The 27118-nt window shown below is 59.9% G+C and overlaps 1 protein-coding gene across 1 annotated transcript in view; it reads left to right on the forward strand.

Annotated features, from left to right (window-relative positions):
- Galnt9 (polypeptide N-acetylgalactosaminyltransferase 9) overlaps positions 1-27118 on the forward strand; it is a 60951-nt gene that overhangs the window by 15696 nt on the left and 18137 nt on the right. The window contains exons 2-6 of the mRNA XM_027952041.2: positions 11786-11966; positions 18136-18302; positions 19078-19252; positions 20702-20899; positions 26544-26661. Of these exons, the coding sequence (XP_027807842.1) occupies positions 11786-11966; positions 18136-18302; positions 19078-19252; positions 20702-20899; positions 26544-26661 (839 nt within the window). The remainder of the gene's footprint in view (positions 1-11785; positions 11967-18135; positions 18303-19077; positions 19253-20701; positions 20900-26543; positions 26662-27118) is intronic.

The raw sequence follows: 27118 nt of genomic DNA on the forward strand, positions 1-27118 counted from the left end.
TCTCACCTTGGCCCTGGTGGAGCCACCTTCCTGAGGGCTCAGTGGTGTCACATGTGGGGCTCCAACCCCAGCTCCCGCCCTGATTCTGGAAGGACAGAACCCCCTCCTCGTCTCTGGAATGTCTTTGCGGCACCCAGAACCCCCCTGTGGTGGGGAAAGCTCCCCCTCCAGGCCCTTCCCACCCCCTGGGGGCTGTTTGGAAGGGGATGCTGAATTGGGATCTGGCACCTACTGTGGTCTTCCTTGGGTCTGACCTGGCTTCCAGCCAGGGCCCCAGGTGCCACTGCTCCCCTTTCTGGGATTCTGGTGGCCGTGGGTGATCGCGGGTCCCCAGGGACAGTGTGTCTGAATGGTTGAGCTTCGCCAGGATGAGACCAAATGGGAACCCGAGGGTGGGGGTGGCACCCACCCCCCACCTCTGCTGCATGCAGCGCCCCCTCCTTCCCAGGGCCTGTCCTCTCCACGTCCTCTCAGGCTGCCCTGTGGCCAGCAGGCTCTCTGTTCAGGATGCTTCCTGTCTCTGGGAACGTTGGCTCAAGTTGCTGCGGCAGATGGGAGTCAGTGACTCAGAGCCACGGAGCTGGGAAGCCACATGTCCCCCAAGCTGCACATCTCTGCCTGCAGCCCAGGGAGGGGGCTGGCCGCGTGCAGACCCACTTCTGCAGCAGGGACATTTGCAGGGCTCTGGGAGCTGGCTGCTCGTCCACACCTGGGGCTCGGGTTGGGGGGTGACCAGCAGGTCCTTCCCCGGTAGTGCTGGATGGGGAAGGCAGCCAGCTCTTCCACGCAGGGCTCCCACCTTCTGTGCCAAGCAGGGACTCTAGATGCTGGGTCCTTTCTCTCTGTACTTAACAGACTCCATTGATCATGGGTCCTGTGGGCTGAAGGATGTCCCCGAGGGCCCAGATCCTTTTGAATCCCTACTCCTCCTTCCTGTTTTGTGGCATGTCCCTTCGTGGTCACATGATGGCTGCTTTAGCTCCAAGCATTGAGTTCTAGTTCCAGGCAGGACTACGCATAAAAGGCCACAGGTAAAAAGCAGGAAGCACACCTTCCAGTGGAGATGGCTCGTTAGGTGTTTCTAGAAGTGACTCCCAGCAGGATCCACTTGGGCCTTGGGAACCAGGCAGTGGTCAGCTAAGGGGTGTGTCCTTGCTGGGCTCACTGCCACCCAGAAACACAGGACTCTGCTGATAGAGAAAACGGGCACAGAGGCTGCCGAGGGCCACAGTGCCCGCGTGGTCCCTCCACCTGTGGCCCTCTCCTCTCTGTGACTCTATCCTCCCATTGGTTGTTTCTGGGCGGGCGTGACGATGACAACCAGGCTGTAAGCAGCAGGAGTTGCTCCTGTCAGTCAAGATGGGGGAGGCATCCGGCCCCTAAGCTCCTGGTGGCAGGTCCCTGGGCTCCATGGCCAGCAGCCGCAGCACCTGCGTACCCGGGGCCTCTCCTCTGCGGGTTGGCCCCAGCCCTCTCCAGTCTTCTAGGGACGCTTATTGATTCAGGGTCTGCAGAGGACAATCTCCACTCTGGAGCTTCCATGAGATCCCACATCAAAGACCCTCTTTCCAAACAAGGCCACGTTCACAGGTTCAGAGGGACACCTGTCTTTTGGGGTCACCATTCACCCACCTCCATGGTCTAACAGAGGTGTGGCCTTCAGCTCCATGGCACTTGTCCTCGAGACCCTGTGCTCAGGGCCTCCCCGCCTGCCAGTCTCTGCCTGGGCAGGTCCATCTTCAGGCCGCTGGGTCCTTCTGAGGAGCAGCAGACCCATGTGTCCACCTGGAATCTGAGGGGCTTTGAGGGTTTCTAGGAATTGTACCAGGGGCCAGCACACATCAGAGGCACCCGGGATGGGCTGGACGTGGCTGCCCTCTGTCCTCGCCTGTCCTCCTGTAGCTGGTGGCCCTCCTGGTCCCTTGTCATGCTGTAGTGTTCTCTGCAGGTACAGATCGTCCCTGTAAGCCACCCCGAGGGTCCTCCTGGCCCAGGGCTCTGGGAGTCACCCTTCCCCAGGTCCTGTCTGCCAGGGATGCAGGGGCCAGGCAGCAGATCCCAGAGTCACCGTGTGGCCCCCACTTAGCATCTGGTGCTGGCCACGGCTCTGCTCCATGCCACGGATCCCGTCATGGTCGTGTGCAGGGGCTTTGCGGCCTAGGTTCCCCAGGGAGGGAGCTGCCAGGACCAGCATCCACTGCTGCAGCAATTGGACATCCTGGGTCTGCCCATTGCAGCAGCTTAGCTGGGGCCACCCTAACAAATGACCACAAACCAGGTGGCTCAACTCCAGTCCTGGAGGCCAGAGGCCCTGAGTTGGCCTCACGGGGCTGAGACCAAAGGGCACGTCATAGTGCCCTGAGCCTCAGCTCCTCCTGGACAAACAAGGCACTCTCCTGTCTCAAGGTCCACAACTTGATCATGTCTAAAGTCCCTTTGTGCAAAGCCACAGCTTCATGGTCCCTGGGGGAGGCCTGGGGTCTTGCAGTCCATGTCTGCCTGACACGAGGACCTAGCATGTGGTCACTTCACGCAGTTCCTTCCAGCCTGTGAACTGGGTGCTGATATCTGGAGACACAAGTCTACCGCTGCCTTCTCCTGAAACCTTAGGAGAGTGGGCACCTTTGGCCCCCTGTGGCCATAACAGGTCGAAGCAGTGCCATGTCCCCGTGAGTCCCGTCCCCTCTGCTCCCCATGCCCTGACACGCTGTGGCTCTCCTGGAGCCCCCACAGCCGTCTGCTCCGTGTGCAGCTGAAGGAGGCGCGGGGGACACAACTGAGTCCCTTGCGGCTCTGAGTCACATCTCCTGGCGAGGCTCCCACACTGAGTCAGCTCACGCCCACCCAAGATGCGTCTCCTCCCCGAATTATCTCTTGTAATTAGAGAAGTGCGTTCCACGGGAAGTGAACTTGAATGACGATTCTGTAAGCGGGGCGTTAGCAGCTTGCACGTGGGAGCCTCTCCCCAGGGGGGCCTGCAGGGGGCCCTGTGGGTTCCGCCTGTCTCCACGCAGGAGCTTCTCCTCTTGCAGGTCACACTGCTGCCTCTGAACCCAAACAGCGTCCCTGGCTCTAGCCCAAGTGCTGGTTGGAGAGCATGTTGGACAGGTGCCCTGGGATGGGCCAGCCAGGACCATCCTGCCTGCACCTGGACTCTCCCTGCCACACCCCCCAACCAGCAGCCTGGCACTGTGCCCACGTGAACAGCTCTGCTCCTTCCTGCCATCTGGGTGTGGTCCCTGCTTGGGTTGTTGCCACCAGGCCCAGGTCCAGGCCCAGGCCATGCTGTCCAGGACAGCGGCCTCTCATCTGTCCACACATCAGAGCCCTGGTGACTGGTTAACAGTCCCAGCATCCTGGTCACACCTTGATCATCAGGTAAAACCCTGGTGGCGAGGCCAGGAGCATTTGGGCTCCCCGGGCAGTTCCATGCACAGCCAGGTGCAGAACGAGGGCCCTTGGTGACCGTTCCCAGCTCCCTGTGTGGGAACCCTGGGGCTTTGCCCAGTCTAGGCTGGCCCCCCAGGCCTCTGTGTGGCGGGGGGGGGGGGGGGGGCTCATGTGCCTGCATTCCCAACACACCCCGGGTGGCCGATGCTGCTGGCCCCAGGGCTCACTGGGCCTAGGAGAACTCTGCCCTGAGGGAGGGGCTTCTCTTCTCACCCAAACCCCACCCCATGGCTCCCAGCACCCAGAACTGCCAGGCCTCCAGCCCCACCCAGCCCAGGCCACTCCCACCCCTCACTTACCTCCCACCAAGATGTCAGCCTCCAACACCCCACCTGTGTCCAGTGGCCTGCCCAGGTGACATATACACTGTCACCTTCCTGCATTATCACAGTGTGTTCCCAATACTGGCTTAAAAAAATGACCCTTGCCCAGATTTTTTTCATCGTCCCAAACAAGGAGTCCGAGCTCTCTCCAGTTGTCCTACCTGGGGACCAGTCCTTGGAGAGCCTGGGACAAGCCACTAGTCACACTCTCTGAACAGAGCCACCCCTCAGCCACAGGGTAGCCGACAGCTGCTCAAGCTTGTGTATGCTGGACAGGGTCACCTGGGAGTCCTGGCTGTCAGTCTACATGCAGAAACATCTCCAAGATGAAGTTCGTGCGCCGCTGTTCTGCCAGGTGCGTCCCAGAGCCCAGGGCAGATGAGAAATGCCCCCGAGAGCCCCCTCTGCCACTCCAGCTGCACAGAATGCTCTGATAAAATCAGCCCTGAGGATAGTTCCATGAGAGAAATCACTAAACACACAATGACCCTTGGGAGAGTCAACCAGTGTGACAGAAGAATCTATGAGACTTGGGACAATGGTGCAGTCTAAGAGAGATGGCACGTTATTGTCTTTAAAAATAAAAGAAATAGAAATAACACAGAGATGATAAGATGAAAAAGAATACATAGTTTGGAAAAAAATATATATGGAGCTTCCAGAAATGAAATATATCACCATTAAATCTAAAAACCCAACATATATATTACACAGGGAATTAGATACAGCTGAAGAGAGAATTCATGACGTGGAAGATATTCCTGAGGAAATGACCCAGGGAGGAGGGGACAGGAAGGGTGAGTGGGAGGGGGAGGCACACCAAGCAGCTGTCTCCTAGGTGCTCCAGGAGCAGGGACAGAGGACAAAGCAGAGACAACATCCCCAAAGATGGAGGCTGCGTGTCCAGAATTAATGAAAGATATGCTGCCTGCAACTGAAAATGAATGTGCCCATGGCAGGACACAGTAGGACAAAGCCACTAGGTACAGCCCAGAGAGGCCACAGACCAACAGAGGGGAGAGAAGAGAGCTTAAAGTCACCAAAGAGACTTTACAAACAGGACTATGTGCAACAGTGATGAGTCCAGAAGACTGGAACAGTGTGTCTGAGCTGGGAAGGGAATAACCACCAGCTCAGAGTTCTCAACCCAGCTGGACCGCCAACCAGAAGTGGTGGCAAAATTTGACCTGTGTGCGAAGGGAGGCAGGAGGGAAGGAGCAGCAGGTCCCCACTGGCCGTGTGGCAGATGGGTCTCCAGATGCAGGCTGAGCCTCGAGGGGAGAACAGGCTGAACTCAGAGGGAGTGTGTGGGGAGCCAGGGAACAGAGGTGTGGCATGCAGTCCAGGGGCCCCTGGTTGTGTGAAGAGTGGCAGAGACAGAGATGGGACCCAAGGGAAGCGGACAGGAACCCTGAGCCTCAACGCACCTAGAGGAGGCGACAGCTAAGGGCCTCCCTAGCAGGGGAAATGTGGCCATAAAGTCCAAACTCCTTTGAGAGGCCTGCAGCCAGCCCTGTGTGCCTCCCAGAGCCCTCGGGATGTCGGGAAATGCCCGAGGAGCCACGGGGAGAGCCTGGTCCATGCACTCCCTGAGGTCCCCACACGACCATGTGCTCTGGTAACACCGCAGGTGGCCCAGCCCAGAGTCCACCCCAGACACAGGTTCCTCCAGAGTCAGCAGGTCCAGCCACATGTCACAGCCTCTAGGAGGTCGATTGTGCTGCCTGCAGCCTGTGCCCACACACAAGAATCCACCGCAGGACAGGCACAAGTCCTCTCTGGGTTTGCAAATAAAATCTTAACTCCAAATGGCCCGCATTCTGAGAAGGATATAGTGTCAAAACTTATCAGGCGCTAGGACCAAGTGACAATGAAACATCCCTTATGAAGATCACCCAGTTCTTACTTAGAGGGCAATCTATAGTTTGAATTGATATTCAGGAAAAGAAGCTCTAAAGGAATGAATTTTGCCTTTGCTCAAGACTTCAGGAAAGCCACAGAGTGTCTGTTCAAAGTAGGGAGGGGAGGATGCGAAGAAATCAGCAAAGAGAAAATGATACAAACACCGGCACGGGATGGGGTGGGGCTACCTCCCTCTTAAGGGCTGGTGGCCAGGACAGGACAGGCCCTCCCTCCCTGATTCCTGCTGCTGTGGATTCCTGCGGTCACTTGTGTCTGGCTTCTGTGCCACCTTGCTGGCCCTCTAGCTGCCTCATGGCGTCCCCAAGGTCCCCCAGGGGGGGCACCCCCCGCAGCCCTCCCCAGGCCCCTGTTCCTGGCTCCATCTCATGGCTGTGCCGCTGTCCCCTGATCGCATGGCCCCAGCCCCTACCATGCTCCGTGGTGTCCACTCAGCTCCTTGTGGACCTGGCAGATGTGGCTGCGCCTCTGGCTTTTCCTGGGCAGGTGCCCTCAGTGCCCCCTTCCCTCCTGGCCCCCTCACTGGCTGCCTGGCAGCGTCTGCAGGACCCTCCTGTACACCTGTCCCCTCCTGGTCCTGTCGCCTCTCCCAGGCCATCTGCCCCCTCCTCCTGCTCGCCCCCAGTGCAGGCCAGGTGTGGGGCACTGCCCACCTGGCCAGGCTGCTCTGCTGGACACTGCGGTCTCCTGGCACTGACCCCTCCTGGCCTGGCTCTTGAAGGTGCTCCTGGCTCTGGATGAGGGAAGGAGGGGCAAATGGAGTGGCCACAACCCAGCTTTTCACATAAAGAGCACTTGGTGTCATAGAGGGTCTCCAGGGACACAGGACCACGCTCTGGGTGGGCAGCGTGGGCAAAGTGGACTCATGTGCACTCACCTAGCTGCTGAAGTGGGCAAAGATGGCACAGGGCATGAGAGGCTACCTGGCTGTCCCCACACAGAGGCCCCAGGTGACGCTGCCCTGGCTGTCCCCATGCAGAGGCCTCAGGTGACACTGCCCTGGCTGTCCCCACACAGAAGGCCCAAATGATGCTGCCCTGGCTGTCCCCATCCAGAGGCCCCATGTGACACTGCCTGGGCTGCCCCCACACAGAGGCCCCGGGTGATGCTGCCCTGGCTGTCCTCCACAGCCAGACCCCAGGTGATTGTGTATGTCAACACAACTTTGCAGGCATTTGTGACTTTCCTTCAGAACTAGACCTTGTGTGACAGCCATAGCACATGTTGCTGGCACAAAAAGAAGCCCCCAGGCTCCTGAGTAAGGCGGCCCCAGGTCCCCAGAAGCTCCCACCCAGAGGCTCTGACTGGGGCACGTGGCCTGAGCCGGGCCCCGTCAGTTCACAGGGACAGGAGCATGGGCGCCATGCGGGGAGTCAGAGGTCATTACGTGGAATGCACTTGAGCCTTGGACGAGGTAACATGGGGATATTCTGGGGACAGATCAAGGAGCCGGCAAAAGGGAAAACTGGCTTCTCCATGCTGAGCCCCACACAGCGCACAATGCCCTGGCTCCCTCTGAGGCACCGCAGTGAACAGGGCCAGCAAACACGGGCATCTGCCACTTACACCCCGGGAAGGGGTCACCAGGGCTGCAGGGGGGTCCTTGGTGCCAGGGGGCGATGGCTCCTCTGAGAGACATGAGGGTCTCCAGGGAGGAGCAGGGCTGCGCTCTCACCAGGGCTCGGACTCTGTCTGGACACACCAGTAAGGCTCCCAGGGGGTCCTGGTGCTGACCAGTGGGCTCCAGTGCTGATCAGTGAGTCCCATTGCTGACCAGTGAGTCCCAGCAATGACCAGTGGGCCCCAGTGCTGACCAGTGAGTCCCATTGCTGACCAGTGAGTCCCAGCAATGACCAGTGGGCCCCAGTGCTGACCAGTGAGTCCCATTGCTGACCAGTGAGTCCCAGCAATGACCAGTGGGCCCCAGTGCTGACCAGTGAGTCCCATTGCTGACCAGTGAGTCCCAGCAATGACCAGTGGGCCCCAGTGCTGACCAGTGAGTCCCAGTGCTGACCAGTGAGTCCCAGCAATGACCAGTGGGCCCCAGTGCTGACCAGTGTGTCCCAGCAATGAGCAGTAGGTGCTGGCCAGTAGGTCCTGGTGCTGACCAGTAGGCCCCAGTGCTGACAAGTGGGCTCCAGTGCTGACCAGTATGTCCTAGCACTGATCAGTATATCCCAGCAATGAGAAGTAGGTGCTGGCCAATGGGTCTTGGTGCTGACCAGTTGGTCCCAGTGTTGACCTATGGATCCCAGTGCTGGCCAGTGGGTCCTGGCACTGACTGGCTTTGGCACTTCGACTGTCCCTGCCTCCCACCTGACTGGGAGGACAGGGCTGTGGTGGCTGCCCAGGCCAGGAGCCCCTTTCCCTGCCTGGAGATGTGTCCAGCTGGTACATGAGTCATGTGGCCAGTGCCAGAAAGGTCAATCCCACGAACCATACAGTGCATGCTCAGGATGGCTCCCATCTATGGCAGGATGAGGCATCTGATGGCCAGAGTGGTCCTCCAACACTGTCCTCCATGGGGCATCTCCTCTCATACTGGGCCCTACCTGCCCAACCCGGCAGTGACCACAGGAACAGCTATTAAGTTACCGCCTCGGCCTTCAGGATGGGCTCTGGTGACCTCTGAGATGCCTGCTGTAGAGGGCAGCTGCACTGGCCATCTGCTGTGGCACTGGGCGGGGACCTCAGTTTCTCATCTGTCCAGTGGGGCAGCAAGAGCTTCCTCCTAGAAGGTGACCCTAGGGGTACAGGGGCCTTGGGCATGGGCTGAGTGGCTGTCAGACTCGCCAGGGTGGCCAGTGCAGAGAACAGCTCAGCTGTGGTGCTGTGAGAGTCCACGTCTCCACCAGCCTTAGGAAGATACCCACCTGCAAGGCAGCCGGGTCTGGGGAGAGGCCACAACGGGCTGCCCACTAGGAGGGACGGTCCTTGCTGGCTCTGTCCTCGGATCCCAGCATAGTGTGAGTGGTAGTGTATGGTGAGGGTGAGATGGCCCAGGCCGGGTCTGGGGTGCTGGGACTGATAGGGTGGGACCTGAGGTGGGAGGGAGAGGGTGGAATGACCAGTGCGCAGGACCCAGGGTCGGTCAGGTGGAGTTGGAAGTGAAAACCAGCAGGAAGTTTCAAGGGATCTTTCAAGGGGCTGAGCACAGTGATTTGCAGCTGGGACAGTGGTTCTGTCCTTGCTGGACTTGCTGAGGCAGGTCTGACTCACAGAGGCCTCCACCATGAGCACAGCCCCCGAACTCTGGCTCCCTCCTGCCTGGTCTCCCAGCAGCCTTGGTTGGATGGCTGCCCAGCAGGGTGTGAGCCAGGTCTGCCACTCATAGACTGTGTGACGTTGAGTGTGTTGCTTGACCTCTCTGTGCCAGGGTTTCCTTACCTGCCGTCGGGTGCTGTGGAGAGTGAAGGAGGGGGCTGTGCAGAGGGTGCACTCTGTACAGAAGTCACCGCCGCCACTGTCCCATGCCCAGGTTAGGAGCGAGCCAGCAGTGGGGAGCCACCTGACCAAACAGGGCATGGTTCTGGGGAATGGTGGAGCATCTGAAGAGTGGTCACTGCTGCTTTGACCTTGGACACCCTTCACCAGTTCAGAGCTGCGATCCCCCTCGGGGTCCCTCCAGGCTGGGCTCCTCTCATCTGAGCATCCACCTGTAGACAAGTCCTGTGGAGCTTGGGTGTGGTAGTTGCAGTTGCAGCTGTACCCATGACCTTGGAGGATGAGGCACTGGTGGCCAGCAGGCCAGGCGGGTGGGGACGTCCACACTGGCAGGGAAATGGGCAGAGGTTGGTGCCTCCAGAGCAGAGCCTCTGCATTCCTCCTACAGTCAAAGGCAACCATCACATAACTAAAAATAACAGCAGCTGAGGGAAGCTGGGACGCGGCAGTGCAGGCGGAGGTGGCAGTGGATGGGGCTCATTTCTCATGTCCAGGAGCCCAGGGAATTGTCTGCTAGCGAGAGCTGGACCCAGAGCTTCCTGTGTGCAGTGCCCAGAGCAAGAGGACAGCACCAGAGCCGGGGAACCAAGTCCTCGGGCTGCGAGGCTGGCAGAGGGGCACCCTGCGGGTTCCTCCAGGATGTCTGGATCTCAACACAGCATGTTTCACATTTAATGGAAAGGAAGCCCCAGGCTGGACGGGCCCCTCTGGCCAGGCAGGGAGACTGGCTCTGTGGTGACACCCGTGCCCTGGGAGCCCCATTTGCAGACTTTTCAAGGTGGAGAACAGACTTTCTAACAGCGTGGCCATCACGTAGCAATGCTAAGTGAACATAAGAGATGGAGTCGCTCTGCACCCTGACCTTTCAGTCCCCACCCGGTGTGTGTCCCCCCTATGTAAGCCTCCACCCTGCTTCCCCATTTGAAGTGGAATGTCCTGGAAACACGGAGATGCACAAGATGGGACACCCTAGCTGTCTAAGCAGAGAAGCCCCCTGGACAAGCAGGGTCCAGGCTCCTGTGCCTTCAGTCCCTCCCCAGGGCTGGACCCTACATTCTGCCTGGTCTGGAGGATGAAGGGTGGGCATTTGCATGTCCACAGCCTGATGAAGACCAGAGGCCTCTCCAGGAGCTGACAGGTGGCAGCTCAGGGTCCCTCTGCCTTTTTTTCTGGCTTACATTCCACCCCCTACCACCCACTCCAAGTAGCTGTCCAGATCTCCCAAAAGGAAGAGCAAGGGCTGCCCTTGCCTATGGACACTGCCCTGGTCCCTTTAGGAGCCATGCTCTGAGCTGAGACCCCCCTCCTGGCTCCAATGACTGACTAGATCTTTCTTCAACCTGGTGTCCCCAGGCACCCTGCCCCCTCTCACCCATGATGTCCAGTCTATCACCAAGGAGTCCCTGATCATTCCTAGTCAGCCTGGTCCCTGAGGGACCTGCAGAGCAGCTCCTGTGCTCCTGATTTTTGGTGGTCAGTGTCCACTGCTTCTGGCTTCTCTCCCCGATGACACGTCTCTGTCGTCCTTAGCAGTCGCCTCCCTTGACAGGCATGGGTTTGCAATAGTTTGCATGGTAGGACTGATGCTGTCCAGGGCTGGGAGAACAGCTGCTTTGCTTTTGAAAGTTCAATTACCTCAGTTCTTTGTAATTGTTAATTCTTTTTTTTTTTTTAACATCAATACACTAGTCTTTGCTTTTCAGACAGTTGCAGGTTTATAGACCAAATAAGCTCAGAGTACAGAGAGGTCCACAGACTCTGTGCCCCATGCCATTATTGATTCTGATGTTAATGTGATAAGCCAATATTGATACATGCTTAACAACCTGAGCCAATATCTGATATCCACACTGAGCATTGCTGACCTGAGCATTGATATACGGTTGCTAGTCTAAGGTATTGACACATGGTTGCTGGTCTGAGCATATTGATACATGGTTGCTAGTCTGAGCATATTGATGAATGGTTCCAGTGTGAGCATATTGATACCTGGTCTGAGGTATTGACACATGGTTGCTAGTCTGAGCATATTGATACATAGTTTCTAGTCTGAGTATATTAATGCATGGTTCCAGTGTGAGCATATTGATACATGGTTACTAATCTGAGCATACTGATACTCTTGATAGTCTGAGCTTATTGACACATGGTTGCTGCTCTAAAGTACTGATGCAAGTCTACGGCCATATCACCCTAAACGCACCCGATCTCGTGTGAAGTACTGATGCATGATTGCTGCTCTGAAGTACTGGTTATTGGTCTGAGGTACTGACACATGGTTGCTGGTCTGACGTACCTCTGAGAGGTCCACAGACTCTGTGCCCCGTGCCATTATTGATTCTGATGTTAATGTGATAAGCCAATATTGATACATGCTTAACAACCTGAGCAGGATAATTGACTACAGCAGGCTCAGCGCAGTGGGTGGTGACCTGCAGCCACCTGCAGTGTCACAGAGGTGCTGCCCTTGACACCTGGTGCCCCCTGCTTGTCCCACCTAGCTCCTGTGGGCCTGTTCTTCCTGACCACAGTCCGGTCTTTTCTAAGGGGTGGCGTTGGAATCGGGAATGGAGAGGGACTGAGGGGAGGTGGGTGTCTGTGGGGCACCTTGGACTCTGCCTGACCCACCCTCCCCTGTGCCCCTCCAGGTCTTGCAAAACCCATCGGCCTGGTAGAGGGGCCGGGTGGCCTGGGTCAGGGAGGTGTGGCGGCCACTCTGCAGGAGGACAGCCAGGAGAGGGAAGGCAAGTACGAGGAGTATGGCTACAATGCCCAGCTCAGCGACCGCATCTCCCTGGACAGGACCATCCCTGACTACAGGCCCAAAAAGTGAGTGCCAAGGGCCAGCCAGCTGGCCATGTGCTGCCCTGCTGAGGAGCCATCATGGGGGAGGGGCCTGCAGGGCCACTTGCTGCCACCCCACCCTCGCCTCCTCCTCCTTCTTGTCACTCTGTCTCTCCCTCCAGTTCTTCTCTGTCTCTTTTCTCTTGATCTCTGTCTCCCTCTGTCTCTGGAGTTCTCTGGCCATGGCCACCCTCTTCCTGCCCGGCCACAGGCCACACCCCTCCCTCAGAATGGAAGTCGGGGTGGAGAGGTGGCCGTGCTGGCTGAGGTCCTGTGGTCAGTCTGTGGCCCCTGCCTGGCCCCACCTGGCCTGCTCCTCCCGCTGGCTTCTGGGGGCTTTGCCGCAGCCACTGCCACGCTGGTGTGAGCCCATGTGTCCTGTCTGAGACACTGCCTGCCCTCAGTGGGCGATGACCCCTTGTCCCACCACCCTGAAGCCACAGCAGCCTCAGAAAATCCCTGAGGACAGAGTCCTACCAGCCCTCAATCCTTACAGCTGTGGCAAAGCCACACAGGCTGCCTGGAGGGGCCAAGCTGGGGTGCCTGGGAAGGGGATGCCAGCCAGGCCTGGAGGCCACTGGCAGGTAGGCCGTTCCTCCCATCTGCAGAACCTAGCAGGATGGAACCCTCTGCCCTGGGTACCAGGACTCAGTGGCAGGTGGAGGCTTGGTGACCTTCCTGTCCCCTGGAGCAATGCCAAAGGACAGGCAGATGAGGAGGAGGGGTCCGTTTCCTGCCTTTTTGAGGAACTCCCTCCACCTGGACCTGGAGACCAGGATTCTCATGCAGGGCTTGTGGGGAGGGGGCAGGCCATCAGGGTGGAGGGTGAGGCCCGAGAAGGTGCCTGGTCCTGGTCCACCTGGGAACGGTCCATGCACACCCTGGAGTCCCTCAGAAAGGGAGAGTGGAGCCCAGGTGGAGGCGTAGCTACTGCAGCCATTTGAGGACAATGGTGTGACTGGATGTCAGTGTGTTGACCTCATGGTCACCCCTGGTCAGCACAGACAAGGCTGGCCTCCGTGAAGGGATGAGATACAAATTTCTTTTGAGTAAAAACTGTACTTGAGTTTAAAACAGGACAGTTTTTAAAAGCTCAATAAGAAGGAATGCAGAGGTGCCCAATGTGGCAGCAGTCACAGAGGTGGCCCAGGACCCGCCATGCGTCAGCTGGCCTGTGTGTACATGTGTCTGTGTGTGCATGTGTGTGCACATGTGTGTACATGTGTGTGTACATGTGAATGTGCACATGTTTCTGATGGGAAAACCATAAGGGACATGAACCAGCCAGGGATCAGCAATTTGGAGAAGCTGGTCTGTCCAAGGCATTAAGGGACAGCACAGAAATAGCATTACTGGGGCCCAATGAGAGCTGGGAGCTCTGTGGGGAAGAAGACATCACTTTCAAGACATGGGAAGGTGGGGAGGGACGAGAAGTCCCTGACACCCCTCACCTTGAGTTTCTTCTCCTGTGGACCCCACCCAGCAGAAGCCAGATGGGAAGGGATCCTGCAAGAAGCAGCCCAGGCAGCCAATCTGTAAGGTTCCCAGCAGGATGGGAAGAGTAGGAGCTTCAGCTGCCACCCACAGAAGAGCTGGCCCAGCCCAGGCAAGCTCTAGCGCAGTGGAACCTCTTGGCCTCCAGCTCAGGCTGGGCAGGAGGGAGGAACAACCCAGCAGAAGTCTCAGACCAGAGTCTCATTGGCCCATGTTGGGTCATGTGCCCATCGGGGAACCAATCACAGCCAGCAGCCTGGACCAGAGCTCACCTATTGGTCACATGCTCCCCTGGGAACCGGAGCTGGGGGCAGAGGCCAGCAGACCTTCAGTAGAAACCAGTTTCTGGAAAAGTCAGGCTGCTGCCCTGCAGGCCTAGTGCACCAGGTGACAGCTTTCCTCCCACTGCTGATCCAGCAGGTGCGTGGGTGGCAACCCACAGCTGGCAGGGTGGGTGGAGCCCGGTGCCCTGCCAGGGCTCATAGGCATGGCCACTGTGCGCTGTACACCAGGCTATTTTTAAGTCCCAAATAACTGGTATCTTTGGTGCCTGGTTCTTTTACTGGAGGCTTTGTTTCAAGTAGTTTGTTTGGTTTTTAGTTTTAGTTAACATAATACCTTTATTTTTTTTATTTTTATGTGGTGCTGAGGCTCGAACCCAGGGCCTCATGAGTCCCAGGCAAGTGCTCTCCCCCTGAGCCCCACCTCCTGCCACACACCCAGAGAGTTAGATGCTGCCTGTGAATTTGGGCCAGAGGGTTAGAAAGTGTGCCCCTGGAGCCATGCCCCTGGACTGCTGTGCTTCTTTGCTGACCTCAAGTGCTCGCCCTGGAGCCCTGACGGGGTGGACATGGGGTCAGAGGAAACAGCTGGGAAGGCAACGGGCAGGAAGTTGCCTAGGACCCCCAGGGTCAGCTGGAGAGGCCATGCTTCTTCTGCCCTGCTTGGCCCCAGAGAACTGCCGTGGGAGCTACCCAAGGGCTCTAAAGCCACCGCCCAGTGAGGAAGTGGGACCAGTGCACAGGAGAGCACATATGAACTGGCCCCGGGACAGACAGGGAGTCATGAGCCATCCCAGCTGCCCAGCCCTGCGGCCCTGTGCTACCTGCTCCTGACAACCACAGGCATCCCCCGACTCAGCCCCAAAGTCCTGACCTCAGAAACCGTGACAGAATACACAGAAGCAGGTGTGGAGCCACCAGCTCCAGGCTGGGCCCAGGAGGAAAGCCGTGGACCTCCAGGTGGGGGTGAGTGGGAGCAGCTCTGACCTGTAGCCTCGGTAGCTACACCTGGCGCAGAAGCCCCAGCAGGGGACATGGGGAGCAGCACAAACTGAGTCCTGCCTGCAGAAGCTTCAGATCTCATTTCAGGACCTTGCTCCCTCCGCGGCTGGTCAGAACTGCCCACCGAGCACAGGCCGGGGCTACGGCGCATGTGCCTGCGCACACGCTTAGTCCCCACCGCAGCGCCACCCGCTCAGTGGCAGCCGCTGCACCTTTCCTAGTGGACGCCACTTGATTTCCCTTTGTCTGCAGCTAGAGAGATTTTCTAATTAAACCGCGGCTCTAATTAGGCCACAAAGCACATAACGTGGCCTCAGCTATCAGATGGCCCGTGGGATCTGAGAGGAAGCGTGAATCCCAATTAAGCTGTGCCAGAAAGGAAGGAGCTGCCCTAGGACCGTGCGCGGCCCAGCGGGGACACTCTGGTGGCCAACGTTGTCTCGGGGCATATTGATCGTTTCCGCTGTGAGGGGCTCAGGGCTCCGCTATCAGCCTAGCAAGGGCAGGTTTGGTGGAGGGTGACTTCGAGGGCTGGGAACGGCTCCTCGTGACCAACTCGGAGAAGGAAGCTGCTGAAGACGCCTCTCCTCTTTCTGGTCTTCATCATGACAGCAGACTGCTCCGATAGGTGGCCAGGAGGACTGGGCACCTTGAAAATGTGCCCCATGTGTGGCTGCATCCTGCAGGTAGCCTTTGGGCTGCGGGCCACGCCAGGCTGAGACCAAACACAGTCCAGACTTCTGTGGACAAGCAGCAAACCCCTTTGCCCAAGCTGGCAGACCTGCCTTTGCCAGTCTGTGGGCATCCATACCCATGCCCTCCTGGGCAGGCTGGGAGAGTTCATCTGGAAGGTCCCGTCACCCTGCTCTTCCCCAGTAGCCAGGAGCACAGAGGCCTCTGTCTGAGTAACCTGGGAGAAGTCTTGCAGCAAGATGGCTTCCTGCAGGGAAGGCAGCCTGTTGTGGGGTGAGGGCCGCTCAGACCTTGAAGAAGAGGTGCTCCATGTTCTGGGAATTTCCTGGGCAGAGCGAGCCTCTCAGTGGCAAGGTGGCTGGTGGGTGCCCTGCAGGCGAGAAGCAGGGTCCCCTGCCCCCCAGCCTGTGAGGTCAGAGGGCTCCAGGGCACCACATCACACTCTCCATGGCTCATCCTCACTGGCTGGCAGTTCTTCATGCCCAGGGCCACGCCCAGGAGGCCCTGTAGCTCCCAGCCCAGGAGGGCAGGGAGTGAGAGTCAATCAGCTGTGTCCACCCTCAGCCAAGACCCAGGGCTGATCATGACAGAGAGGCCTCATGGGGCGGGGAGTGCTGGGCCTGCTGGGTGGCCATCATCCTTGCACACATCTGATCTGGGAAGAGATCCTGCCCGTCACACAAATGAGGGACCCAGGCAGGAGGCGATGGCTTGGGTCAGGAAGCCAAGACGAGACGCCAGGTGAGGCACAGAGATGTGTGGCCACATAGAGGCCCCCCTCGTCACCAGGCACCCCCTTCAACAGGCACCCTCATCACCAGGTGCCCTGTCACATGGGACCAACCCTTGTCACATGATGCCCCCATCATATGATGCCCCCATCATACGGTGCCCCCATCACCAGGTCCCCCAGTCATCAGGTGCCCCCCATCACCCAGTGTCCCCTGTCACGGTGGCCCCTGGGTGCACAGCAGCCCCCTGGGTTGGCTCTGGGCTCGCAGGGTCCTTTCCTGCAGGCAGCGGCTCCTGCCGTCAGCCCTAAGGTGTCACCTCGAGGTGTCTCCCGTTCTACCTGTGCTGTGAGTGCATGAGAACCGAGCAAACTTCTTCCTCACTGAAAAGTGGGGTGGAGTCTTCTTGTCAGAAAGCGTTTTTCTGAGTGATGAGACCTCCCTGGTGGGGGTCCACGGCCCATATCACTGCCTGGTGACCTGCAGGGTTTGCACTTGGAGGAGAGGCTGCTGGGTGGGGCTGGGGAGCATCCTTGTCCTTGGAGCAGGTGTCTTGGGCCTCTCTGGTGGCCAGGAGGATTGGAAGCCTGGTCCATGCAGAGCAGGTGTGGCCCCTGTGCTGCTAGCCAGGCTGGGCGACCCCTGGCCGTCCCTCCCCACGTGTGGAGCAAGTGCTCCTGCTTTCTGCACTGAGCCATGTCCCGGCCACCAGGACGGGACGTGCTCTCCTTAGGCTGAGGCTGCTGTGGGTGGATCACTTAGGGTGGGGGCCAGGCCCAGCGTGGCCAGTGTCCTGTGAGGAGGTGGATGCAGAGGCCCCGCGTGCCTTGGAGAGGGCTGCTAAGCCTCGGTACTGCGCACACGATCCCATCCCCAGTGCTCTGTGGGGGTCAGAGCAGCCGCAGCCTTGGGAGGCCTCCCGTGCCCGGGCTCCTGTGTCCCAGCCTTTGCTCTCCACCAGGAGGCTGTGCTGCCCTTCCTGTCACCGAGTCCCCATTCTCTCAACAGTGTTTCCCAGCTGCTGCAGGGCCAGGTGCACACACACACACCCTGCGTCTGTCCCCATCTCTGTCCCCATGCTGTGCTGCCTCCAGTTCCTGGAGGAGGCGTTCCCCTGGTCATTCTTCCCGTGTGTTAAGTTCTCAAATCCAAAGCCACCTTGTCCACACTGTGTGCGACAGGTGCAAGTGTGTTCACGTGTGGTGTGTGTGCATCATGTGTGGGTGTGCATGTATATGTATGTGTGTGGTGTGTTCGTGTGTGTGTGTACATGTATGTGTGTGTGATATGCTCGTGAGCATGTGCATGTACAAGCATGTGTGTATGTGTGCTGCGTGTGCGTGTACATGACATGCATGTGTGTGTGCACGCACCTGCTGAACTTTCTCAACAGTCTCTGCACTTTTTGGAGTCTGGGTCACTGGCTCTGCTGTGCGGCCAGCGCCCCTGACACTCCTTCTATCTTGTGTCACCTGGCAGCCCTGCTTCTGTTCCCCTCTCATCCTATCTTTACTTCCCACCGTGGGCTGGGTGCTGCTATCCCCAGCACCCCTGTGATTTGGCTCACTGCTCCGTCAGTGTCGTCACCTCCTCAGACTGGCCCTGGTGCCCTCCGCTGTCCCTCCTGACTCCAGGTCAGGCGGACTCTGAGGCCCCCTGCAGCCCTCTCTTCACACGGGGGGCCAGGCCTGACTGGGCATGTGACTCTGCAGTCAGCGCTGCCCGTCTGGCTCAAGACCTGAGTGGCTCTGAGGCTCAGGCCCAGCAGGGCTGCGTAGAGGGGCCTCGGCTTCCTGTCCCCAGGCTGCAGAAGGGCTCAGTGTCACCCACACCATCAGCAGGAAGTAGCTGCCGCAGCTCAGGGGTGGCCCCTGGGATGTCATGCTTGGTCCCCTGGCTGTAGGGTGCGAAGAGCCCAGGATGCCTTGCCCACGCCAACCACCTGCCCCACAGGTGCAGACAGCTGACCTACTCAGGCGACCTGCCCCAGGTCTCCGTGGTCTTCATCTTCGTCAACGAGGCGCTGTCCGTCATCCTGCGCTCCGTGCACAGCGTGGTCAACCACACACCCTCCCAGCTGCTGAAGGAGGTCATCCTGGTGGATGACAACAGTGACAATGGTGAGGGAGCCGTGGGCGCTGTGGGCAGACAGGCAGCAGGGTCCTCCCTTGGGGGGCAGGAGCCACAGTCCAGGGTGAGTGGCTCGTGCTCAGGCCACACTCATCTGCCGCTCCCCTGGTCTGTGTCCCTTCTTCTCACGAGGACACAGGAATCAGGGCCACTCCAGCTCATCGTGTGGTGCTTCGTGCCTTTTTTATGAACTGTGGCAGAATGCATGTAGAGCCGGCCATCTTGAGGGTGCTGCTGGGGCAGCTGTGGCCACCCCCCTCGGGAACTCTCCATCTTCCTAAACTGCAGCCCCGCCACCCCCAGCCCCTGCTGTCCCGTCCTGCTATCCCATCCTGCTGTCCCCCTAGGACTTGCTTCTCTTGGGCCTCCTGTAAGTGGACTCATGCTGGATGTGTCCTCCAGTGGTCAGCTTATATTAAGGCACACTGTGCTGGGGCTGGTCCAGGCTGCACTGGGCCCATTCCTCCCTCTTCACAGCTGTGTAGTGCTCCTGTGTGGCTGGGCCATTGCTGTCCACTCACCTGTAGCCCTCGGGTCTTTCTTACGGCTCAACAGTTGAGTCTGCTTTCCACCCCCAGCTTGCCTCCCTCTGGGCTGCCCTTGATTCTCAGTCACGGCTCTCCCTGGAACCAACCCGTTCTGCTCCTTGGGGGTCCCCAGCCCCTGGGGGTTTCAGAGAACATCCATAAGACGTCAGTTGGGCCAAGCCGTGGGCTGGTGGCCTGGCCCTTCTGAGCAGTGCTCTGAGGCATCTCTCTCCCACAGTGGAGCTCAAGTTCAACCTGGACCAGTACGTCCACCGGAGGTACCCTGGCCTGGTGAAGGTCGTCCGCAACAGCCGGCGGGAAGGCCTGATCCGCGCACGGCTGCAGGGCTGGAAGGTGGCCACGGCCCCTGTGGTCGGCTTCTTCGATGCCCATGTGGAGTTCAACACTGGCTGGTAAGAGCCTACTGGTCACTCTGTGGGCTGGGGGACATGGTATGCATCCCCGTGGGGTCTTCAGATAAGGAACAGGCACACCCAGGACCAGGGCCAGGCTGCTGCATGGCCGTGTAGTCCACAGGCCCAGGACAGTCACCAGAGGTGCTCAGAGAGCCCTAGAGGCCTGGCCACTCTGCACAGGAGGGGGCAAGTTCCCATCCTCATGGGAGATCTCAGGTCAAAGGGCCCAAGCTGCTTCTCATGCAGCAGTTTCTGTGAGCGAGCAGGAGGGGGCTGGAGGGGACGTCAGGTGGCTGGCTAGCGGGAGTCAGGACGGCTTTAGGGGCCTCCGCCCACCCGCAGGCCAGGGCTCCTGGGACCAGAGAGGCAGGGCCTGTCCTGTCCCATCCCCCTGAGAGCAGCAGGAGTGCAGGTCTGTGGGCAGGGCACTGGTGGGGACAGGAGCTGCCCGCTTGCCCTGCCCAGAACCTTGGAGAAGCCCAGCATGGTGTCCCTGGTCCCTTGAGTGACCCACACTGGGGTGGAGGGGCAGGTGGTGACGACCTCAAATGTTGGTGTGGATGATGAGGGGCATCCACCCACACCTGTAGGAAGCCCACCAACAGGCACTTTACCTGGGATCCAGTTCCCACTGCTGACCTGCAGTGACCACCTGCCAAGTACCCCCTCCCCGGTAGCCACTGCCAAAACTGCCAGCAGCTCATCAGCCTCCACCAGCAGCGAGTCAGGCCAGCTCCAGGGGCAGCTCCCAGCTCAGCAGGCAGGGGCTGCTGACGGGTGCCCCAGGCTGCTCTGCCAGTGGCTCCCGCACAGTGGGATCTCAGACACAGGCCTCGTGGGCAGGTGGCGAGGCCCAGGGAAGGCTGCCCCTGCCCTGGAGCTGTTGGCCGTGAGCAGCTGGACAGCCTGTGTCCTCCCGCCCTTTCCTCTCTGCCCTCACCACCTGCCGCTGGCCCTCTCCTGCCCAGCCTGGGCCGGCTCCCCGCCACAGCAGGTAGGTGCCAGGGCCCCTGAGGCGCTCCCTCAACTCCCACTCCTCCATCGTGGCCCAGAGCACCCACACCGAACACCCACTCAAAACCATGGCTCCCAGTTGCCCCCCCCCGCTACTCCACCAAGCCCCTCACCTTCTAAGACACTGACGTCCCCTCCCCACTCCACAGGGCCTGTCGTGCAGGTGGGGCACTGCACACTGCTCGGGGCCCTTCAGTGAGTGGCAAGAGGCGTGGATCAGGAGTGTGTCCAGGGTCTAGGGCAGGCATGGCAGGTACGGGGCCTCGGTGCAAAGGGAGGTCCTTCCACAGGTGCAGGGAGCAGGCAAGAGTGGGCCAGGTTGAGGGGCTGAGCCCACAGCACTCTGATGACAGGACAGCCATTTAGAGTCGCCCCAGGAAGACGATGGGTGGGGCGAGGACAGGCCAGGGCTCACAGGCTCATCCCCCACAGGGCCGAGCCTGCCCTCCTGCGCATCCGGGAGGACCGGAGGCGCATCGTCCTGCCGGCCATCGACAACATCAAGTACAGCACCTTCGAGGTGCAGCAGTACGCCAGCGCCGCCCACGGCTACAACTGGGGGCTCTGGTGCATGTACATCATCCCACCCCAGGACTGGCTGGACCGTGGGGACGAGGCGGCACCCATCAGGTGAGCAGCGGGGAGACCCACCCTAAGGAGCCAGGGCAGAGCCAGGTGGGGCAGGAAGGGAGCAGGGAGGGAGGGGAACCGAGGGGAGGAGGAGGGAGGGGAGATGGAGGGAGGAGGAGGGAGGGACAGAGAGAGGAGGAGGGAGGGGCAGAGGGAGGAAGAGGAGGAGGGAGGAGCAGAGGAAGAAGGAGGAGGAAGGGGAGATGGAGGGAGGGGCAGAGGGAGGAGGAGGAGGGAGATGGAGGGAAGAGGAGGAGGGAGATGGAGGGAGGAGGAAGAGGGAGATGGAGGGAGGAGGAGAAGGGAGATGGAGGGAGGAGGAGGGAGGGGCAGAGGGAGGAGGAGGAGGGCCACCGAGGGCCCGGGGCAGTACAGGAAGCAGTGGGCATGGGTGTTGGTGATGTGTGCTGAAGACAGACCACTGTTTAATGGGACCCCGCAGATGGCCCTGCAGGACACCTGTTTCATCTGCATGGTTCCTTGGACTGCAGCGGGACTGTAGCCCTACCCGCGTGCGCGACCCAGCATTCCCCAGAGGCAGGGTCAGGCTGCTCTAGGCCTCCCCTAGGCCCTATGGAGAGGCAGCTGTCCACAGGGGTTTTGGGGTCCAGGTGGCTTCTGCAGCCCCCACCCTGGCTGGTCCTGCCAAGCTGTGGCTCTGTCTGGTGTAGACATGGGCCTTCAGACTGGACCTCACAGACAGGCGGGCCCCCAGGGCAGAGGGAGCTGGACGGGTTGCACACACCCAGCCCTTCCCTGTACCAGGTCAGTTACAGCAGCTGCTGGGGAGAAGGCACGCTCCTCCTGACCTGTCCCTCTGTGGTGCATCCCACCTCCTCCTCCTGGGGACCCATCAGGGTGCCCGTGCTCACCTGTAGCCTGTGGACCTGTGGACCCCACTGCGCCCAGTCAGTCTCTGCTCACCTTGCCAGGCCTCCCCTGGGGCTAGGATCTCAGGGGGTGGCCAGGACCCCTACCTCCCCTGTCCCTGCTGACCCAGGCCACTTTGCCATGAGTGGCACCTGACACCGTCCTCACATAGGAGGGTCTTACAGGGGCTGTCTGATGGGGATATTCTGGCCTGCAGATGATGGGAAGCCCAAGCCAGTCTCCTCAGGCCTGGAGGGCATCCACCCTCCATCAACCAAGAGCTGCCAAAGGGCACCCCGATGCTCAGGGGGTCGGGCGTTGGGAGATGATCCAACCAGGCTGAGCCACACTTCATGTCCCAACGAGGGGAAAACCACTTCCACTGTGGAGGAAGGTGCTCCAAAGAGCAGGACTAAGGAGGCTCCGGAGCTGGAGCAAGTGCCCAGGGCCCCCCACGGCTCCACCCTTGGGAGCTGGTCCTCCGGGAGAGCCACAGGGGCAGCTGCTAGCTGGGGCAGCTCATGGCAGAGCTTGATCCCAGCATAAATGCACCTGGGGACCCTGGGGACTCCCTGGAGCAGGGTGGCAGCTTGAGGGTGCTTTTTCTCTTCCAAGACACACTTGACAATCCTCCTTAGCAGCAAGACAAACATCTTGTGTTCAATTTTATAAACCAGTTTAATGCAGGGGACCCAACTCCCAGTCCTGGGCAGCAGCAGGTCCCAAACTGGTCTCATTCGCATCACCTGGGGAGCCCTTAAACCCCAAGGATGCAGCCAACCAGAGAACAGGGAAACCTGGCCCCAAGAAGGTGGGCTCTCTGCCATGGCTCCTGGAAGGACACTGACACAGCAGTCCTGGGAAGGCAAGCTGTGCCCTGCCCAGAGCCACTACCTGCCCAGCTGTGCTGAGGGCCAGGGCCCGCGAGGCTTGGCCTCTGGGCAGCACTGGGAGGGCAGCAGCATCTCAACAGAGCCACACACTCCTGTGGGGAGCCGGTCTGCCCTGTCCAGAGAAAACAGCTCCCAAGGAGCTTGTTCAGGGACGGCCACAGCTGATCATTCATGAGGGCCTCAGTGGAAGAGATCCCAAGGGCCATGACAAGGTGGGCCCGGTCAGACATCACTGGCTTCATGCTGGAAACACTGTCCATTGCCCACTGACAGGGACCATCCAGCAGCCCCCCTGTGCTGCCGCCCCTCTGGGTTCCCCCAAGAGCTGTCCTGGGGGTCTGTGCAGCACAGGGGAGAGCGAGGATCCCCAGGACCCTGGACCTTGCTGGTGGACATGCCGGACCAGAGCCATACCGGCCTCACTTAGAGCTGGGACTTCCGCAGCTCTGTCCATCCCACCGAGGCTCCGGTGGCCCTGGTCACCTGCACCGACCCTTGACACTTCACAGGGTGTCTATTGACTCTGATGCACACCTGGTGTCTCCTGAGGGTGGACGACATGGAGAGGTGGTGGAGAGAGGAGTGGGCCAGGCCAGGCCCAGGGAGGGATATGCCACGAGCCTCACTTGGGGAAGGCTCGGGTCTCCATTAGGAGTGGGGCCTGCAGGCCTAGCCGGGGCGGCCAAGCAGCCTCGGCCAGAAGCAAGTCACAGCCTCCAGAGGAAAGAGCTCCGGTCACCCACGTGGCTCTGGTGCTCTGGGAATGGCCATCCCCAGCATCTCTGGCCTGGCTCATCCTTCAACATGACCACGGGCCCAGTTACCCAGAAAGACCCTTTGGCACCCCCCAGGATGCCTCCCCTAAGGGCTGCGAGGAACCAGCCAGGTGGACCTGCTCCCAGGCCAGTGCTGGATGAGCCTATGAGGACGGCTAAGTTCCCACTGTCCCTGAAGGCCAGCAGAAGCGACACTGAAGATCTACGGGCTGCCTCCCGGCGCCGTGCACAAGGAGAAACAGGAGGAACCCAGACTTGGCCTTGGGGGCTATGCACCCCTGAGCACAGGCAGGAGGGCCAGCCTTCCCTTCCCGTGGGGAGGAGCAGGGCTCGCCCGGGAGTCCTGGGTGGAGGCTGGGCCTGCCTGGGCTTGCTCCTGGGGTGGCTGCCTCACGATGCAGATGCTGGCCGGCCGAGTTCAGGCCCTGCTGGGCTGTCCATGGAGCATGAAGCAGGAAGCATCGCTCAGGGCCCAGGCTGGCCTGTGGCACAACTGCAAACCTGAGACCCCAGGACAGTTCCCCAAGGCGTCGGGACCCCAGCCCCTCCCTCCAGCTCCAGTCTGAGGTGGCCTTTGGGGTCAGGACCCCGACTTGCCTCTGTGTCTAGCCAGCACCTGTCCCTCAGGAGATGAAGTGGGCCCCCAAGCGACTGCAGGGATGGGCTCTTGGGGCAGGAGCTCAAGGCTGGAGGTGCAAACCCCAGAGGCCAAGGCCAGCCCTACCCGAGAGACACACAGAAACTGTCACAAGGATTCTCCCTGGACAGAGGCCTGCAACATGGTGTCCAGGGTCAGCCCCAGCCAGTCCCAACCCCAGCTCCCGCCCAGCACCCGTCCATCTGCTGGCCTCTTGCCCCCTGGCTTAACTGTTGTGACCCCAGCTCTTCCTTCACCCCTCTAAGGGCAGCAGCTGCAGAATTCACAGGTCAGGAACCAGGTCATGTCGAAGGGCGCGAAGGGGTGGCTCCCACTGCCCCCTGTGTGTGGCCCCGAGTGCACAAACACACCTGTGCACACAGCCTGCCCATGCCGCTGACGTCACACTGTGCTGGGTTGACGGCTGGGGCCCCCGAGCTGGAAGATGCAGACCAGGGCCTCTGCTCTGCTGGCCACAACCGCACCCTGCAGTGGACATAGCTTCCCGCTGGTGCGTGTGACCAGGCCCCCTGGGCTCAAGCTGCAAACCTGCAGTCCCCTGACAGCATCCCAAGGGCCCTCCTCCCAGACCAGCAGCTCCACCTCCACCGTGAGTCTCACTTGTGCCCACCTGGCACCGTGGCCTGCGTGGCTGAGTGGGCAGAAGACCTCGCCTCCCCAAAAGCGCCAAGTGCTCAGCCTCTGGCAGGTCAGAGGGCACAAGATGAGGCAGAAAGTGAGCCCATCTGGCCATACCCAATACTGGGCACCGGCTGACATCTGGCAGGTCCCCTGTAGGTGTACACAGGTGTGCTCAGGAGGCCTGCAGGAGGGCAGAGAAGACAAACTAGCCCCATGCCCAGGAACTGCAGGTGAGGCCTAAGACATGGCACCAGGGAGAAGTTAACACTGATGTCCAGCTCTGCATCCCCCATGGCCAGCAAAGGTGAGGCAGACACCGGATTCAAACCAACTGCTCAAAATGAGGGATTCAAGTGGCACTCAGACACGGCTTGATCCAGGAAATCAAGGTGGCCACTCAAACTCTGTTTCTGTACTGGTGGCTCCTTGGCTTTGCCTGATTCTTGGTGGGAAGGCCCATTTTTTATACTCCATTGTATGGACAAAGCACTGCTGGTTCATCCATCACCCATCGATGGGCAGCTGGGTTGATTCTACATTCAACATTGAAACAACAGGGGTCTGGCTGAGCCTGGAGGCTTGTCAGAGGACAGTAGCTGGAGGCTGGGGGCCGAGGGTCAGGCAAGCAGCTGAACCAGCCAGGACCCGGGGGCCACAGCTGTGTCCTGCCGTCTCCCTGAATGCCATGGAGCGGCCTAGAGGAGAGGGTGTCCTGTAAAGACCAGGGACCCCCTACCTGGGGACCCCCAACCTTAGAACCCCTCACAGAGTCGGCCCTGCTGTTTTCTGTAATCACAGTGAGAATTTCTCATACACATAAACCCGGTGCCGGCTGCTTCGGCCCCTGCTGCCTGGTGAGCTCAGTTAACTCTGCAACTCTGAGCAGGAATAAAATCACTGCCTCCAGAAGAGGCTGGGACCTGCACCGCAGCCATTAGCCACCATCCTGGGACTGCGGGCACTGGCGGAGGATGGGCCCTGCTCCTGGGCCATGCCCAAGTAAAAAGACAGGCGCTGTGAAATGTCCTGCTGCCTCAGACAGCACCCCATACAGACGTCAGCTCCGACTTCCCAGCAGATGAGAGGAGTCACTTCTCCTAGGTTCTGACCAAGGCCAATGGTCACTGCTCTGTGGGACAGACTCCGTGCCTCCGGAGGCACAGGGAGGCTCCAGCAGCCTGGGCTTCAGTGTCCTGAGGAGCAGCCTTGGACACCCCAGCATCGGGAACCGGGCACAGGGGTCACTGCTGCCCTTCTAGCAGCACATCCACCGATGTGGCCCCAGGCTAGGTCGCTGCCACTTCTAAAATATATGGATGTAAACATATGGATGTAAATATATGGATGTAAGATGAATTATTACAGAAATAACAGCAGTGGTCAGTGAGTCTGTTGCCTAGAGCTGTGTCCCCTCCACAACTCCAAGGGGTGTCGCTCAGAGTCTGATATCAGCCAGGGTCCATGAAGTTGAGCAGTGCCCAGAGGACACAACGTCCCGCTGCAGTGCCAAATACCTACACTCAGATAACATGAGCCACCACAGCAGGTGGGGCGACTTGCTCTGGGTGTTCAAGATGACAGCACAACTCACTGGGGACGTGGAGTATTCTTCAATCCCCTGACTCTGGTCTTTTCACCTGTTGAAGTTACAGCAGGGACATTTACGCTCTGCTCTGTGCTGGGTGCGCTGCTGGCTCTGGGGGATGCAAGGAGTCATGCTCCCACCTCCCGCCTCAGGGTGCAAGAGCCCTATGAAAGGCGGCCAAGGCAGGCTCTGGGGCTGCTGGCCCAGCCAGGGGCCTGCTCATGGCTGATTGCATCTGCAGGACCCCCGCCATGATCGGCTGCTCCTTCGTGGTGGACCGCGAGTACTTCGGGGACATCGGCCTGCTGGACCCGGGCATGGAGGTGTACGGTGCGGAGAACATCGAGCTGGGGATGAGGGTGAGTGGGCGTCGGGCGCGGGGCTTCGCGAGGCATGGCCTGCGGCCTGGTGGGGGACGGGGACTCAGTGGCGGCCAGGGTGTCCGACTGCGAGTCCTTCTAGAAAGAGCCAGGGTTTGGCCTGTGCGCACGGTAGCAGAAGACGATGACGAGGATCTGGTTCGCAGGCTGTTCGCAGAGCCTTGGCAGAGAATTGAGGAGGGTGGTGAAGAGCTGGCCCGGCTCAGAGCCAGGCGCAGCCGCAAGGAAACCCGTCCTCAATCAGCCCTGTGCCGGCCTCTGGGGGCGGAGACCAGGAGCGGAAGGAAGACTTGCCTGAAGCCTCTTGTGGTGCAGCCTCGGGGAGCCGCTGGCTGCGCGGGCAGGGCTGGGCGAGGGCGGGGCGGGGCCTGGGTAGGGCGAGGGCGGAGCAGGGGGCGGTGCCTGGGTAGGGCAGGGGCGGGGCCTGGGCCGGGGT

This window comes from Marmota flaviventris, chromosome 1 (assembly GCF_047511675.1).
Source record: "Marmota flaviventris isolate mMarFla1 chromosome 1, mMarFla1.hap1, whole genome shotgun sequence".
Classification (NCBI taxonomy): domain Eukaryota; kingdom Metazoa; phylum Chordata; class Mammalia; order Rodentia; family Sciuridae; genus Marmota; species Marmota flaviventris.